At 53.6% G+C, this 18,317-nt stretch overlaps 1 protein-coding gene across 2 annotated transcripts in view; it reads right to left on the bottom strand.

Moving 5' to 3' along the window:
* Window positions 1-18,317, bottom strand: part of HEPACAM (hepatic and glial cell adhesion molecule) — a 110,581-nt gene that overhangs the window by 14,477 nt on the left and 77,787 nt on the right. For both annotated transcript variants that reach the window (XM_090027045.1, XM_090027046.1), the window contains exon 4: window positions 897-990. In XM_090027045.1, the coding sequence (XP_089883171.1) occupies window positions 897-990 (94 nt within the window). The remainder of the gene's footprint in view (window positions 1-896; window positions 991-18,317) is intronic.

Raw genomic sequence — 18,317 nt, 5'->3', positions numbered from 1 at the left:
TTCCTGCAGAGCACCCCTAGCACACTGTCAGCCACTATCCAAACCTCCAGTAAAATCTGAACACACAACACCAACCCAGACAGTTCTAACTCAAATATAAACCTCTCCTTGGGTCTCTGGTTTCTCCAGCCCTCCTACCTAGGCAGGCTTGTTTCCCCACAGCACAGCAGGTACCTCACCTGGGCTAGCCACACTCCAAACTGAAGCCAGTTCCACACAGAGCTCCTTGCTCTATGACAGCCAGGATAAGGTCACCTCCCAGATCCAGAGGCTGAGCTTATATACCCCCAAGCCAAAACCCCTTCTGGTCATCTGACCCAGCTTTCAAGGGCATGGCAGCATGTGCAAGTCATGGCTGCCCCTATGTGGCCTGATGCCCCAAGCATCTGGCTTCATTGTTATGAACATTTACCTCTCTGGTTCCAAACAACTCCCTCTTTCTAGGGGCCTAACTGCTCTGAGCCTCAGGTCCCATTAGTGTTCTGTTCTCTTCCCACATAATATTGGAGAAGGAAGTAGTCAGCAAGCTCATTTTCACAGGCTCTTATTTGTCAGAGAAAGGGTGGAGGGGATCCTAGTAGGTCAAGTCCTGTCTGATTGTGGAGGGGTGCACAGAAGAGGACAACCCAGGGAGTGGGGTGGGGGGAGGCTATTAATACACTGCTGGGAGTATTTTTGACTTGGTGGCTTGGGGAGGCACTAGCAAATATAGAACTTGTATAGCTGAATCCCATGCCTCTGTGGGAAACTCCTCCTGCCTTGAGTGCAGCATAGCAGTAGGGAGAAGCATAGGAAGAGCTAGGCTCCAGTGCAATCCCAAGGCAAGGCAGAGAGCTGGCAGCCAGAAATGGGGAGCAAGTCACAACCATTTTATTCAAGCTATTCAAAATTCCTACTTTTTTGAGGGTTTCCAACAGGCACAAACAGTCACCAAGGTGACGAGGAGGAAAATGCCCCCAGTGGAGAGGATTATGTAGAGAGAGCTCCTTCCTACAAGAGAAAACATGAGAGCAGGATTATGGTCCACATCCCCACAGAGGACTGTAGCTTGGTTTACAAACATCAGTGAGCAGCCCTAGTGGCTGGACAGTGGGGTTGTTTGGGGTCCTGGAGACCCAGATGACTCTGAAGGTGCGTTGACCAACTGGGGGTTGCACCAAAGGATGCAAGGATTAACAATGCAAGAGCTGAGCCACAGCACACCCCTCCCAGCTCAGCCAGGAAAATACTTCATTTCTTTTGCATTTAACTCTTGTGCCCAGGAAGAGCCAAGTCAGTACATGGGCATGTTGGGGAACATTTAGTGAAAGCAAACTCTGAAACCGGAAATTTGTCTTCATCCCAGAAACCATTGTAATGCTCACCAATACTGCAAGAGGAACAGCCCCATCTGACAGAGGCTTCCCATCCATGGTACTAGACAGGCACCTGCCATCTGTTTGGAGGCATGCGTGCACCCACCACCAGCAAATGGGCTAAGCTGGCACTCTGCAGACTTTGGTGAAGCAGCTTGCAGCCTCCCAGCTGCCTGCCACAGTCTACCTGGGCTCTGGGAAGGCCCCTGCTGCCCACCAAGAAGCCTGGGCAACTTGCAACAGGCAGCAGGGGGGCTGCAAGTTGATGGACCGAAGACAAGGACAACAAAACCCAACTACCTGTGGGGGCACGTGCCTCACGAAAAAAACGCTCTGCCTCCAGTCCCTCAGGCCTGATCCTAAGAGGGAACAAATTATAATGCAAACCACTTTTCAGAGCTGGGCCTATGAAATGCACTTCATCAGCCTCCTAAGTAGTAGGTACAGAAACTCATGGACTCAGTATACACAGTGGAGTGCTGGCACACTGCGACCTGCTGAACATCTGACACCCCAGGCACCTCTGCACCTTTACCTGTGCTGCTACATCCCCCTTTCCCCCCTACCTCGCACCTCAGCCTGTTCCTCACCTCCTGATGCCTCTATTTCCATTTTCACTGACTGGCTTCCTTGCTTGCATTGCAGGCCAGACCAGCCTCTGGTTTCTTTACTATTCCTTCCATCCAGGACCAACTGCAGGTACTTCCTCAGCCTGACAAAGGGGTTTTCAACCCTAAAGCTGGCATCCTGGGCAGCTAAGCTGAGCTCACCAGGAGCCTCACAACTGCACTGCAGCCAACAAACGTCAGGCCTGTCAAAGACGTGACAGATCTGGGCATTCCCCAGCCAGGACTTTGTGTGTGCATGCATTAGCTGGAGGTTATGGCACCTCCTATCTGCCTTTCACCAGGGGATCATTGTTTCTGGCATTTATGGAGTTGTCACACTGCCAGCAGCCCCATCAGACCTCCCTACCCTGGCAGGGTGCAGTTTTAGTGGTCATGCCCAGGACCTGGGGCCTCCTCCTTTCCCATAGCCCCAATCCTATACCTTTAAGTTCGTCATGGCAGGGGAATGAGCTCAGCAGGAACATGTTTTTCCCCTGCTGGCTGGTGATGCAGTTAATGCCCCCTCCAGCTGAGGGCAGGGCATTACTCAGCTTTTAAAAAACTCAAAAAAGGAAATTGGTGCAGATGGAGTGAGAAGGGTGGTACTCAGTCCATCTGCAGGTGGAGCTTGGGGAACCTCTTGGGAGCTAGGAGCAGCGGGGAGAGGAAGGACACAGACACACATGTGTCTTACACACACGTGTGCCCCCTTACCTGACCCGGAGCAGAGGCGAGAGCAGCAGAAGTGAACGGAGCAGCAGCGGGGGAAGCAGCAGCTGATCCCCCTAAGGTAAGTGGGGCAGAGGAACTGACGCAGCTGAGCTGTATCCGGAGGGGAAGCCCCCTGGATCCCTCTTAGCTGAGCCGGTAGGGAGCCATGCGAACAGAGCGCGTAAACAGGTGCGATCTGTAAGAGCGCTCTGGCATGTGCGCCGGAGGGAGAGCAGGAGGGGCCCAGAGGCTGACTCGTGTTAGTGCGGGGCAGAGGACCCAAACTCAGCTAGAAACTCAGAGACTCCTACGATGGTGTTGACACGGAGTGCTGCCAGGGCCCCTGCCCGGGGGGGCGCGGCCTTCCCGGGGCTTGTCTGAGGCCTCCACCCAGACGGAGCCCACGGGGGGGCTGGCGTCCCCCAACCCCTTGGCCTGCGGGAGCTGCCCAGCAAGGCCTGGGGGGGCAGGGACTGGAGACCCCCACATCTGTCCTGCAGGCGCCTGTCTTAGGGCCCTGGAGGCGCAGGTGAGGGAGCTCCAGGAGGAGGTTAGCAGGCTGAGGGGAATCAGGGAGGCAGAGGAGGAAATTGACAGATATTTTCTTTCCCTGCAGGGTTGTACGACCAAGGAAGATGCACCTCAAAATGAGCCCTCCACTGCTAAGTGGCAGACAGTCACCTCCCGTGCCAGGGCTGCTCGAGACACAGCAGCACCAGTTCCTCCAGTCCGGCTGGAGAACAGGTACGAAGCCCTGGCAGCCCTGGAGGAGGAGGAAGGAGAGGACGATACTGGGGAGGAGGCAACTCCACACTCACTGCGTCCCATGCAAGCTGAAGGAGGCAAGAAGGCCAGGAGGAAGAAGCGTCGTGTGATTGTCAGAAGCATCCTGAGAGGTACGGGGGGCCCCATCTGTTGCCGGGACCCCTCGGCACACAAGGTATACTGCCTACCTGGAGCGAGGATTCAGGACGTGAAAGGGATGCTTCAAACCATAATCCAGCCCACTGATTATTACCCCATGGTCCTAGTCCATGTGGGCACTAACGATGCGGCCAGCAGGAGCCCTGATCGCCTGATGGAGGACTACCACACTCTGGGGTGCGTGCTGAAGGAGATGGGTGCACAGGTGGTTTTCTCTTCTATCCTGCCAGTGAGTGGATGAGGCAGACGGCATGAAATGTGTATCGCGGAGACCAACTAGCAGCTGCAGGAATGGTGCTTCGAGGAGGGCTTTGGCTTCCTCAGCCATGACTGGCACATCACGATGAGAGACATGCTGGGATGGGATGGGCTCCACCTTTCCCCTAAAGGTAAGCGTGTGTTCTCTTCTAGATTGGTGGACCTCCTCCGGCGGGCTTTAAACTAGGCTCGTCGGGGGAAGGGGAAGATAAGGGCGGAGGAAACATCAGACTGCCAGACCAAACAGCAACCACAACTACAGCCCAGCCCAGCCCAACAAGCAAAGTGAATAAACAGGTAAGAGATAGGGGGCCAGGGTAACGCTGGGACTAGGGGTCAGTACACACACCCACAGGAGGCCTCAAATGCCTCTACACAAACGCTCATAGTATGGGTAACAAGCAGGAGGAACTCACCCTCCTGCTGGCTGACACCAACCCAGACATAGTGGGGATTACGGAAACGTGGTGGGACGCAACGCATGATTGGGCGATGAATGTCAAGGGCTATAGGCTGTACAGGAGGGACAGAATAGGAAAGAGAGGTGGGGGCATAGCACTCTATATTAAAGAGGAATACACATCCTCGTCAATTAGCAAGGAGTCAGGTGAGGGGCACTTTGAAGTGCTTTGGGTTAGAGTACAAGGCAGTCAAGGGGAAAGAGACTTAACGGTGGGGGTCTAGTACAGACCTCCCAACCAGGGAGAAGAGCTTGACCAGGAATTCTTGGGTCAGCTCACAGAGGTAGTGAAGGCTAAGGATGTGGTAGTCATGGGGGACCTGAACTTCCCGGACATCTGCTGGGAAGAGCAGTCAGCCAGGTCTGAACGCTCACGTAGGTTCTTAGACAGAGTGCAAGACCTCCATCTAACCCAGGAGGTGCACAGCCCCACCAGGGCAGACCCCTTATTGGACCTAGTGCTGGCCACGGGTGATGACCTGGTGCGGAGGCTGCGGGTGCTCAACCACCTGGGCGACAGTGATCATCGCCTGCTGGAATTCACCATCCAGCGCAAGGTGGCAAAGGCATGCAGTAAGGCAGCGGCCCTAGATTTTAGGAGGGCAAACTTCAACAAGCTAAGGAGGATAGCTGGAGAAGCGCTGAGGTCCCGGAGGGGAGGGGAGCCAGGTGTCCAAGGAGAGTGGTCGTTCCTTAAGGAGACGATCCTCCAAGCCCAAAGGAAGGTAATCCCGACAAGGATCAAAGGGAGCAAGAGAGCACACAAGCCTCCGTGGCTCACCAAAAGCATCCGGGAATGTCTCCTTGCTAAAAAGGAGGCTTACACCAAATGGAAAGAAGGGATCATCACCAGGGAGGACTATTCTGTAGTTGCTCGGGGAAGTAGGGGGGTAGTTAGGAAGGCCAAGGCAGAGATGGAACTGGGACTAGCTTCCCAGATTAAGGACAATAAGAAGTCCTTTTTTAAATACATAGGGGGTAAAAAGAAGGTCCCAGGTAATGTGGGGCCCTTGCAGGACGCATTGGGAAACTTGGTCATCACACCAGATGGCAAAGCTAACATGTTTAACAATTTCTTTGCCTCCGTCTTCCTAAGTAGGGACCAGAACAGCCACCTCCCTGCTGGGCCCCCCTAGGGCGCCGGGAGAGGCACACCTGGGCCACGGGTTAGCGAGGACTTAGTCAGGGAGCTTCTGGAGGGGCTGGACGTATTCAAGTCAGCCGGTCCGGATGATCTCCACCCTAGAGTTCTAAAGAAACTGGCCGAGGTCATTGCAAGTCCCCTGGCACGGCTTTACGAGCACTCGTGGTGCTCTGGTGAGGTACCGGAGGACTGGAAGAGGGCCAACGTGGTCCCCATCTTCAAAAAAGGCAGGAAGGAGGACCCGGGAAACTATAGGCCAGTTAGTCTTACCTCGATCCTAGGCAAGCTGTTCGAGAAAATTATTCTGGCACACATCCATGAGGGGCCAGCAGGGGACTGCATGCTTAGGGGCAACCAACACGGGTTCATCAGTGGCAGGTCCTGTCAGACCAACCTGGTGGCCTTTTACAATCAGATTACCAGATCATTAGATGCAGGGGTAGCAGTGGATAAAGTCTTCCTGGACTTCTGGAAGGCTTTCAACACTGTCTCTCACCCTGTTCTCATTAAGAAACTGGGGAGCTGTGGTGTAGACACCCACACAGTCAAATGGGTCACCAACTGGCTGGAGGGCCGCACCCAGAGGGTAGTAGTGGATGGGTCCTTCTCAACCTGGAAGGACGTGGGCAGCAGTGGGGTTCCGAAGGGCTCGGTCCTCGGGCCCACACTGTTCAACATCTTCATCAGTGATTTGGACAAGGGGGTAAAAGGCACCCTGTTCAAATTTGCTGATGACACTAAGATGTTGGGGACATGGGCACACTGGAAGGATGCAACAGGCTACAATCAGACCTCGACAGGTTACAAGGGTGGGCGGATGAGAATAGGATGGGTTTCAACACAGACAAGTGCAAGGTGATGCACCTCAGGAGGAACAACCGGCACCATACCTACAGGTTGGGGAACTCCCCTCTTGTCAGCACGGAGGCGGAAAAGGATCTTGGGGTCATCACTGACTCCAAGAAGAACATGGGCCGGCAGTGTGGGGAGGCAGTTAGGAAGGCCAACCACACCCTGGCATGCATCCACAGATGCATCTTGAGCAGGTCCAAAGAGGTGATCCTCCCCCTCTATGCGGCACTGGTCAGGCCGCAGTTGGAGTACTGCATCCAGTTCTGGGCGCCACACTTCAAGAGGGATGTCGATGGCATGGAGAGAGTCCAGAGGATGCCACTCGCATGATCAGGGGACAGCAGGACAGGCCCTATGAGGAGAGGCTACGGGACCTGAACGTGTTCAGCCTCCAAAAGAGAAGGCTGAGCGGGGATCTTGTGGCCTGTTATAAACTAGTCAGGGGGGATCAGCAGGCATTGGGGGAGTCACTGTTCCCCCGAGCACCGCCAGGAGTGACCAGGAATAACGGTCACAAGCTGGCAGAGGGTAGGTTTAGGTTAGATATCAGGAGGCGCTACTTCACGATCAGGGCGGCTAGGGTCTGGAACCAACTTCCAAGAGAAGTGGTGCAGGCTCCTACCCTGGGGGTGTTTAAGAGGAGATTAGGTGAACATCTTGCTGGGGTTGTTTGACCCCAATATTCTTTCCTGCCATGGCAGGGGGTCAGACTAGATTATCTGCTCAGGTGCCTTCTGACCCTAGAAACTATGAAACCCCAGCAGTGGGAGGTTCACCTTTAGGAACACCAGCTGCTCCACCAATGTAGGATCCAAGCAGGTGTGGTGGGGTGTCAAAACATCCCCAGCAATGCTGAACACCCTCTTGCTTGGAGCACTGGTTGGTGGACAGGACAGGTTTTGCCAGGCAACCATGGCCAGATTCTGCCACATCTGCCTGCGGTTTGCCCAGTAGGCTAAGGGATCGCAGTCCAGTGGCTCCACATCCTCAGCGAGATAGTCACCAAAGCCTCGGTGCTACCTGTCCAAAGCTGGGGTCTGGTGCATTTGGACCCCAGCATTGAAGCCACGTCCATGGCCCACATTGGCAGTGGCTGGCATGGAGGAGACTGGCTGGTACTGGTGCCGGTGCTGGGAGTGCTGGCATGGGAAAGTGGATCTCCCTCTTCCACATCCCCTCCCCTCTGCACTTTGGCCCCCCTGACTTTGTTCACCAGCACCTGTGTCCAGTGATCAAGGATTTGGGGACTACCAGTGCACATGCTCCCCTTCATCCTTGGGTCGCACATGCCCACCATCATGTGGACCATACTGGACCGCAAGGGATCCAGCTATCTCCTGCTGCCCTCTTTCAGCCACCTCACCAGTGCCTGCACATCTGGTGATATCGGCCTGCCCCAGCCAAGAACTTCTCCATTTGGTTCTCAAGTTCCCTTACTATGGGGTTCACCTAGCTGAGGAGGGCATCACTAGCGCTAAGAGTCTCGGTGGCCTCGAGGAAGGGCTTGAGGACCACCAAGATCTGGGAGATGGTACCCAACTCAGCTCTATTCAGGGGGCCGCTGATCCAAAACTCCCCAAGCAAGGCCATCTCACGGATGGCCTTCTGTTGCTTCACCAACCTTCCGAGCATCAAGTATGTGGAGTTCCACGAAGTCTCCACATCCTGCATGATTCTGTGCTGCGGGATGCTCAGCTCTGCCTGTTTCTCCCGCCGCATCTTTCCCCTTGATGCTGCGGTGGGAGTAGCCTGCCACCTTCCTGCATTTTGAAATCAGCTGGCTTGTAGCAGTAGTGGTGATGGTGCCATCACCGGCAACTCTGTCCCCCTCCCTCTTCTAACTCAGTTAAGTTGTCTCAAGCATCCGAATCATTTCCGAAGTGCTTCGGATGTTCCCAACCACTTTGGACAACTTAACTGAGCCTGCCTTTTGATCCAGGCATGCTGCTTTGGATGCTGAAGCAGCCCCGAATCCAAAGCGCAGTCTGAAGCCTCACAGAGCCCTACTGGTTCTGGTCAAAGGGGATGATCTGGTGAGGAATCTGAGGATCGAGGGCAGGCTAGGTGACTGCAACCATGAACTGATCACTTTCTCTGTCCAGTGCAGAGTTGGCAAATCCCTCAGCAAAACAGAAATACTCAACTTTGGGAAGGCTGACTTTCAAAAACTCAGGAGACTGGTCAGTCAAGCATTAAGAGACCATGGCCCCTCAGAAAGCTGATGTCTGATGCCCAAGGAAAAGCCAATCTCCTAAATGATTACTTTGTGTCAGTTTTCCACCTGCCCAAGGGGGTCACACTATCAGACAGGATGCAAAACACCCAGGGAGAAGGAGATGGGCCCACAATTGACATAGATCTGATGAAGGAACACCTGGAGAGGTTAGACATCCATAAGTCTGTGGGCCCACACAGAATGCACCAAAGAGCCTTGAAGGAGCTGGAGGATATCATAGCATCATTTTGAAGATATTCAAAAATTCGTGGTGTTCGGGTGAGGTTCTGGAAGACTGGAAAAGAGCCAACGTGGTCCCAATCTTCAAGAAAGGAAGGAAGGAAGGAAGCTCCAGAAAATTACAGGCCAATCGGTCTGATGTCCATCCCTGGAAAGATCTTGGAGAAAATCATCAAGGGATCCATCAGCAACAGGCTAACAGAAGACAACCTTCTGAATGCCAGTCAACATGGCTTTGTTACTGGCAGGTCTTCCCTGACCAACTGTGTTTCCTTCTATAACTAGGTGACACATTGCCTGGACAAAGGAGATGAGGTTGATCTCATATATCTGGATTTCAAGAAAGCCTTTGACTTAGTCTCCCATGATGTCCTCATGGTTAAGCTGGGGAGCTGCAGCCTCAACCATATCATGGTCCAATGGCTGGGGAACTGGTTTCGGGGTTGGATCCAAAGAGTACTAGTTGATGGGAGTGAATCAACATGGCATGAGGTGACCAGCGTTGACCCTCAGGGATTAGTAATCAAGCCAATACTCTTCAACATTTTCATTAATGATCTGGATTCAGGCGTCAGATGCACACTGGCAAAGTTCACAAAGAACACTAAGCTGTGTGGGAAGGTGGTCACACTAGAAGACAGGCTGGGGATACAGGCTGACCTGGACATACTTACAAAGTGGGCAAACCAAAACCTGATGGCCTTCAACGTAGGAAGTGCAGGGTGCTCCACCTTGGAAGGGAGAACCAGCAGCGTACTTATAGACTCACCAGTGCTACATTCACCAGCACCTCAACCAAAAGAGACTTGTGGGTCTTGATTGATCACAAGATGAATGTGAGCCACCAATGCGATACTCTGGCTGCCAAAGCAAACCAAACACTGGCATGCCTGCATCAATGCATCTCAAGCAAAACCAGGGAAGTCATCCTCCCACTCTACTCAGCCTTAGTAAGGCTGCAGCTGGAGTACTGTGTCCAGTTTTGGGCTCTCCACTTCAGGAGGGATGTGGATAAGCTTGAGAGAGTCCAAAGGAAAGCCATCCATATGATCAAAGGCCAGGAGAGCAAGCCTTATGAGGAGAGACTGAGGGACATGGGACTCTTCAGCCAGGAGAAGAGAAGGCTCAGGGGGGACTTAGTAGCAGCCTACAAGTATATAAGGGGAATACATCAGGACCTGGGAGAACAGTTGTTCACCAGGGCCCCCCAAGGGATAACAATGTGTAATGGCCACAAACTAAACTAGACATAAGGAAAAACTTCTTTACAATCCAAGTGTCCAGGGTCTAGAACAGACTTCCCCAGAGGTGGTGCAAGGGCATACTGTTGGCTCATATGAAGTCTATGAAGTAGACCAGGGGTGGGCAAAATACAGCCCGCAGGCCAGATCTGGCCCACTAGGCCATTCTATCCAGTCCGCGGGGCATCTAAAAAATTTAGAAAATTAGTATTGATCCTGTCAAAGATGACAGGAACCAGGGGAAATAAGACCCAGGGGAAGCCCCAGCAGGTTCCTGCAACAGCAGGGCCCACCTGTTCCCGCCTCACCAGCTGGAAGCCCCAGCAGGGACTTCTGGCTTGGGACCATGTGGCTCCTCAGCTGCACCGGCATGGGAAACTCAGGTAAGGGGGCGGGGAAGGGCAGGGAACAGCTGGTGCTGAGCATGTGGAAAAGTGGCCCTTCCCTTGACCTGTGGCCCATGCTCCCTGCACAGTCAGCCCCATGTGGGCTGTGAGCAGCTGCAGCGCAGGGTGCCAGCCACAGGGCAGAGGAGGGGACACTCTTCCCCACGCTCAGCACCAACTTGTAACTGACCCCTGCCACCAGCCTGGGCAGGCCCCCTGTGCCAGCTCTGGGCTCGCCCATCAGGGCTGCGCCACAGCAGCTGTGCCCCCCCATCCCACCCACTTGCCACACTGGGCAGTGTTTGCTTCTGCTGCCTGGCCAAAGCTCGTGCCGCAGTAGGCTGCAACTGCCACTTTCGTGCTGCCCAGTGTGGGAACTCCGGGCAGGCAGCAGCAGGAAACACTGCCCAGAGCAGTGAGTGGGGGGGCCACTTTCCTCTGCGCTGAGCAGCTGCTGCTGCTGTGGTACAACCCCGATGGGTGAGCCCGGAGCCCATGCAGGGCCCAGGCTGGCAGCAGGGGCAGGTTACAAGCTGGAGCTGAGTGCGGGGGTGGAGAAAAGCATCTTCGCCCCTGCCCTGTGGCCAGCGCACTGCACTGCAGCCACTCACAGCCCATGTGGAACTGCCTGTGCCTGCTCAGGACAGCCCTTGAGCTGCTGCAGCAGGGAGTGCTCCCCATGGGGTGGGGGAGGGGCTGCTTCCCCCCCTTCCCTCAGCACCAGCTTGTTCCTTGCTGGTGAGCATGGGGTCAGGGCTGTATGCTGTGCCCTGAGGGGATGAGGGGGGCACTGGGAGTGAGCAGGCACAGGAGCCAGCAGGAGCACAGGGCCCGCACTGGTGTCCTGGGTCAAGTACTGGCAGGGCCCAGAGCAGGGCAACAGGAGTACAGGGTCCCAGCCAGAAGGGGCTTTATGGAGCCAAGCCAGCTCCCCCCTCTCCCTGCTGGTGCAGCCCAGCCTGGCTCCACAGACCCCTGCCAGCCTGTGCCCCACTCTGGGCCCCGCCAGTGCTGGCCCTGGGACATTGGTCCCAAGATGGTGACCAGGAGGCGGGGCACCTGTCAAGGAACAGGGCAGAGCTACCCATGCAGCCCTCGACAGCTTGCAAAACTGGGTAAGCGGCCCTCTGCCCAATTCAGAACTCTTTGGAGCAGGAGCTCACTCTGTTTCTGTACTGTGTCCTGCACAAAGCAGGCTGATCTTGCTTCAAGCCTCTAGACACTAGCAGAATACAAATAATTAATCATTTAAACAACAGTAGGCATCTTTCACAGTGATCCCATGAGTTAGTCAATGAATAATTGCAAATACATTTGGAGGGGGTTAAAGATGGGACAATTTCTAGCCAGGCATCATATATATATCCATGTGTGTGTGTGTGTGTGCGCATGCGCACGCATGTTCTTCTATTAGTTTGTCATAAATGACATAGATAATACCATTAACATAACTCATTAAAAAGCCTGTAGAGCAGTGATTGGTGGCCTTTTTGTGGCTGCTGGTTGGAATGACCCACCGTGGTTCAGAGGTGGACAGGCAGGCACTAGGACCTATTTGCAGCTACTGTTTCTCCCAGTGGTGGCACAGGGAAACTGCCCACAGATGAAGACCCCCCCTCCACCCTTGCCTGCTGAATGCTGCCAAAGTCCCATGTCATTGGGCTGGAACCAAGAAGTCATTGACCCTTGCTGTAGACTGTTTAACTTGTGATTAGTCTTCCCCCTCCCGTAGGCACAGTTCAGTTCACTCCACAGATAAGGGTGGTGTTCCTGCCCTCACTTTCTTTACTGAAAGAAAAGACATGGCAGAAGTGCTAAGCTCCAGGGGGACAGACCCAAACCACTGCTCTCCTGAGACTTTAGCTGCCCCCAAGAGCCTGGCTAAATGCCATAATTTCTCAAAATATACAAAGTCCCATCTCACTTATTTTACAGCCAGACTTTGCTGTGGAGAGCATCATTTCAGCATGATGATCCTTCTGTGTGAGAGCAGCATCCAGACAATCCTGCCATCCTTCTGCAAACACTCTGCTTAGTCCTCTATTACCCATGATTTACAACTGGCATTTCTTTCTAGAGACATTACTTCAGTCTGACTAAGCCATTATGTTTAAGAATGTGGGAAGAGACCCTGCCTTGATCCCTCATGCTAACCCAGGGCACTGTTGGCTGGCAATGAAAGAAATGTAACATTCTACATTCCAAGAGTTACTCTGAGTCCGAATGAATGACGCTGCCAAGGGTGAATGGGTCTTGGGACTGGACAGGCTCTTCTACCAGAAAGAAAAGAGAAGGCCCCCCATTTTATCTTTCCCCTCACACCCCTCCCCTGGCTTGTATGCTCAGGGCTTCTCTGGCAATGATACAATCAGGCTTTGTGTCCTGGCTACAGGAAACAGAGGTTGAGTGAAAAGAAAGAGGCTACAGTAAGCAATGGCATAAGTCAAGCTCTATGTACCCTGCAGTTCTGAAGACAAGTTCAGCACAACACCGACTTTTTCTCACTCCAGAGTAGACTTAAAGAGGATGCAGACTCCTGGTTTCTTTTCTTCAGCTGCTTCCAAAACGGAGCCATACTATTTGTGACCAGCAGAGTTCTTCATATCACAGAAGAGATCAGCAGAGTGGCTTACATTTGGTTGGTTGCTTGGGTTGGGAATCACTTGCATCTGTTAACTTTTGGAGAGCTGTGAGTTCAGATCATGTGTGTCAAGTTGATATTAATATCCCTTTGTAAATTAATCATATAGATCAAACAGATTTTTATATAGACCAGGGCAAAGATGTATATCTAGGAAGGAAGAATGCAGGCCTGGCATTCTTCAGCATGGAGGCCTATTTCCTCAAAAGCAGAGATTCTAAAAAAAACATATAGGGCTCAGAACCGAAAAGTATTTCAACACAAGCTCTCAGTGTGAGGTCAGTGTGGTAAAAGGCCCAATACAATCCTTCAATGAATAAATGAGGGGTGGACAGGTAATGAGTTAAATAAAGAGGAGATTTTATCTCCATATATGGCACTGGTAAAATTAATGCTGGAACACTAGGTACAGTTCTGGTATTCCCACATTAAAAGGGATGTTTAAAAATTGAAAATATTATAAAATATCCACAAAAATGATCTGATGCCTGAAGGAAATGCGTTAGAGTGAGAGACAAGCTCCATTGTTCAGCTTGTTACAAAGAAGATTGAGAGGTGACTTAATCATAGCATTTAAGAACTTTCATGAGCGGTATCAAGCACTATCCAATCTAATGGGGAGGTTACACGTTACAATTAGACCATGCTAAAGGCATTTAAAACCCTATGTCTGCACATTAAGGCTCATTAATAAATGCTAAGTCCCTCTAGGCATCTTAAAGTTATGTCACATTGGGCAAGGATTATTTTTGAACCCTGCTACCTAACTCAACTTACTGGGGTCTCTGGCGTGCCAGCTGGAGGAGCTCCAGGCCACAGCCCAGAGACTGCGTGCCATCAGGGACTGCGAGCAGGAGACAGACTCCTACTGCCAGGCCCTTCTCCCTTGGGAGCCACAGGGTAGAGCACCGTCTCCCTCCACGACTAAGGAGGACTCTGGGACCTCCCGCTCTGCCCAGTCAGGGGCATGGACCAAGGTGGTCAAGGGCCTCAAGGCCCGCCGCACCAAGGCTCCCTCCTCGCCAGAGCTTAGCAACAGGTTCGCACCTCTTGCAGCCCCAGCAGAAACTGCTCAGTTGCTGGCTCCCATCAGGCAACCCAGGCTCAACCACAGCTACTGGCCCCGCTCTCCCCAAGTCAAAGCGAAAGGTGTTTGTTGTGGGAGACTCCATCCTGCGGGGCACTGAGGGGGCAATCTGCAGCCCTGACCCCTTAGCCCGGGAAGTCTGCTGCTTCCCGGGGGCCTGCATCCGAGACATTGTGGAGAGGATCCCACAGCTCCTCCGGCCCACAGACCACTACCGCATGCTCCTCATTCACGTGGGCACCAATGACACGGCTCGGAGCACCCCCAGCCAGGTCAGGAGGCGCTACAGGGAGTTGGGAGCAGGGCTTTGGGGTCTGGGAGCTCAGGTGGTGTTTTCATCGATCCTCCCAGTCTCAGGCTATGGGCTGAGGAGGGAGAGGAGGATCCACGCGGTGAACCAAAGACTGCGGCGCTGCTGTCATCGGGAAGGCTTTGGCTTCCATGACCACAGCCCGCTCTTTGGCGAGAGAGGCAGCGAGCTGCTGGGAAGAGATGGCCTCCACCTCTCTCCCCTGGGGAGGAGGCTCTTCTCAGCCAGGCTGGCTGACCTGCTCCACCGGGCTTTAAACTAAGCCCGCTGGGGGATGGGGGGACTACTGCCACTGCTGGCCCGCTGAACGGCCCTTGCAAAGCCAGCGGACCAAGGCACTTAAGGGAGCCCACCCCTGCCCCAACCCTGGCACAATCTGTGGGCAAGGCAAGAGCCCCCAAGGGCACACTTGCCTGCCTGTACACTAATGCCAGGAGCCTGGGCAACAAGCAGGACGAGCTCGTCCTCCTGCTCATTGCAAAGAAATATGATGTCATTGGGATAACGGAGACCTGGTGGGACTCCACCCATGACTGGACCACGGGTATAGAGGGCTATACCCTGTACAGGAGGGATCGTGTTGACAAAAGGGGCAGGGGTGTAGCTCTCTATGTGAAGGAAAGCTACATGTCCCTGCAAGCTGATGTTGGCGACCGCCATGGACAGCTAGAGACCCTCTGGGTAAAAATTCGTGGGGAATTCGGCACAGGGGACACAACGGTGGGAGTCTACTACAGACCTCCCACTCAAAGTCCTGAGCTTGACCAGGAGTTCGCCCGGGAACTGACTGAGGCCGCTTGCTCCAGGACCTTGGTTGTCATGGGTGACTTCAATTACCCGGACATCTCGTGGGAAGATCACTCAGCTAAATCTGAGCAGGCGCAAAACTTTCTCTCGTGCATGGATGACCTCTACCTGACTCAAGAAGTCTATGGGCCAACGAGAGGCAAAGCGCTGCTCGACCTGGTACTGGCTACGGGGGACGACCTAATCGGCGACCTAGTGATCGATGGGAAGCTGGGTGACAGCGACCACGAGCTGATCACCTTCACCATCCGCCGTAAAGCTGGCAAGTCAGTCAGCAACACAGAAGTCCTTGACTTCAGAAAAGCCGACTTTGACAAGCTCAGGAGGCTTGTTGGTCGGGCCCTCAGGGACCATGACCCCAGGGAAATGGGAGTTCAAGAAGAGTGGTTGCTTCTCAAGGAAGCGATCCTCAGTGCACAAGCTAAATCTATTCTAACACGGAGGAAAGGCAGCAAGAAGGCACAGCAGCCCTCCTGGCTCTCTAGGGACCTAGCAGACCTCCTGCGGCTAAAAAGGAAAGCCTACAAAGGATGGAGGATGGGATTCACCTCCAAGGAGGATTATTCTGCACTGGTCCGGTCCTGCAGGGAGCAAACCAGGAAAGCCAAGGCTGCAACTGAATTCCAATTGCTTCAAGCATCAAGGACAACAAAAATTCCTTTTTCAGATATGTGGGGAGCCAGAGGAAAAGCAAGGGCAATGTTGGACCCCTGCTAAACCAGATGGGGCAACTGACAACTGACGCCCAGGAAAAAGCCAACCTATTCAATAGGTACTTTGCGTCAGTCTTTCATCAGTCCCATGGGACGCCCATGCCTGCTATGGGACAGGGAGATCCGGGTGATGGGGATCCCCTTCCCTCCATAAATGCTGACCTCATGAAGGAACACCTTGAGAAGCTGGATACCTTCAAGTCAGCTGGCCCTGACAATCTGCACTCCAGGGTACTCAAGGAGCTGGCGAGCGTCATAGCCCAGCCCCTGGCACGGGTCTTTGAGAGCTCCTGGCGCTCTGGTATAGTGCCTGAAGACTGGAAGAAGGCCAATGTGGTGCCAATCTTCAAGAAAGGGAGGAGAGTGGATCCGGCTAACTACAGGCCCATTAGCCTGACTTCTATCCTGGGGAAGATCTTAGAAAAGTTTATTAAGGAGGCCATCCTTGAGGGACTGGCCCAGGCTAACCATCCTAAGGGAGAGCCAGCACGGGTTTGTTGCGGGTAGGTCTTGTTTGACCAATCTCATTTCCTTCTATGACCAGGTGACCTATCACCTGGACAAGGGAGAAGAGATTGATGTCATATATCTTGATTTCAAAAAAGCCTTTGATCTGGTATCCTATGATCACCTCTTGGCCAAACTGCCCAGTTGTGGTCTTGGCTCCACCACGATCCGCTGGCTGGGAAATTGGCTCTGTGGTTGGACCCAGAGGGTTGTAATCGATGGCAGTCACTCATCGTGGTGCCCTGTGACCAGTGGGGTCCCTCAAGGCTCTGTCCTGGGACCCATACTGTTCAACATCTTCATTAATGATGTGGACATTGGAGTCAGGAGTGGACTGGCCAAGTTCGCTGATGACACCAAACTTTGGGGCAAAGCATCCACACCAGAAGACAGGCGGGTGATCCTGGCTGACCTGGACAAGCTCAGCAAATGGGCGGACGAGAACCTCATGGTGTTTAACACCGATAAATGCAAGGTTCTCCACCTTGGGAGGAAAAACCTGCAGCACCCTTATAGGCTCGGCAGTTCTACGTTGGATAGCACTACAGAAGAAAGAGACTTGTGGGTCATCATTGACCACAAAATGAACATGAGCCTCCAATGCAATGCTGTGGCTAGTAAAGCAACCAAAACGCTGGCTTGCATCCATAGATGCTTCTCGAGCAAATCCCGGGACGTCATTCTCCCCTTGTACTCGGCCTTGGGGAGGCCGCAGCTGGAGTACTGCGTCCAGTTTTGGGCTCCACAATTCAAAAAGGATGTGGAGAAGCTTGAGAGAGTCCAGAGGAGAGCCACGCGCATGATCAGAGGTCAGGAAAACAGATCTTATGATGATAGGCTGAGAGACATGGGGCTCTTTATCCTGGAAAAGCGTAGGCTCAGGGGTGATCTGATGGCCACCTATAAGTTTATCGGGGTGACCACCAGGATCTGGGGGAACGGTTGTTCACCAAAGCGCCCCAAGGGATGACGAGGTCAAACGGTCACAAACTCCTGCAAAGCCGTTTCAGGCTGGACATAAGGAAGAATTTCTTTACTGTCCGAGCCCCCAAGGTCTGGAACAGTCTGCCAGCGGAGGTGGTTCAAGCACCTACATTGAACACCTTCAAGAGTAAATTGGATGCTTATCTTGCTGGGATCCTATGACCCCAGCTGACTTCCTGCCCTTTGGGCAGGGGGCTGGACTCGATGATTTCCCAAGGTCTCTTCCAGCCCTAATGTCTATGAAATCTATGAAACTTCTGGCTGTTCGACTGAAATAAAATGACCAATTTTCAGTCCTCCAGCATCCCAGGAGGCAACTGCTCCCAGCGTGAACTATCTTTTCTGCCTTGCAGGGAGCTGCTGGGTAGCTGCTGTGGGGGGGTGGGCCGGCAGCTCCAGGGTTTGGCACGGGCAGGGGGCTGGCTCGCTGGGCACAAGGGCTACCCATCATACCCACCCATCACTGGGAATGAGCTACAAGGAGCCTGGGAGCAGGCAGGGAGGGGGAACCCCCTTCCCCATGGAGTGGGGGGACCAGATGGCAAGGGGCAATCTGAATGGTGGGGGGAGTAATCTGAACAGTGGGAGGGTGATCCAAGTACCGAGGGAGTGGTAAGAGGGTGATCAGAAGAGGGGATCCAAGGAGTGGGGGTGGGGCATTAGGGAGTGGAGGGGTGATCCAAGCTGCAGGAGGGTGACTGGGGGACAATCCAGCCCTACCCCCTTCCTTCACTCACCCCCTTCCTACCTTCCCACCTTGCCTTTACTGTCGCCAGAGTTGGCAAGCTGTGCAGGCACAGAGCAGACTTGAAAGCTCCTAGCCACACCCCTGCTCAGCAGCCCTCCAGCAGCAGGTCAGAGCTGTGCATGTTAG

The sequence above is a fragment of the Crocodylus siamensis genome, chromosome 14 (genome assembly GCF_052110815.1).
Source record: "Crocodylus siamensis isolate JL-2025a chromosome 14, ASM5211081v1, whole genome shotgun sequence".
NCBI classification, from domain to species: domain Eukaryota; kingdom Metazoa; phylum Chordata; order Crocodylia; family Crocodylidae; genus Crocodylus; species Crocodylus siamensis.
Note: the sequence above shows the minus strand (reverse complement) of the source record. Positions and strands in the feature narration are given on the sequence as shown.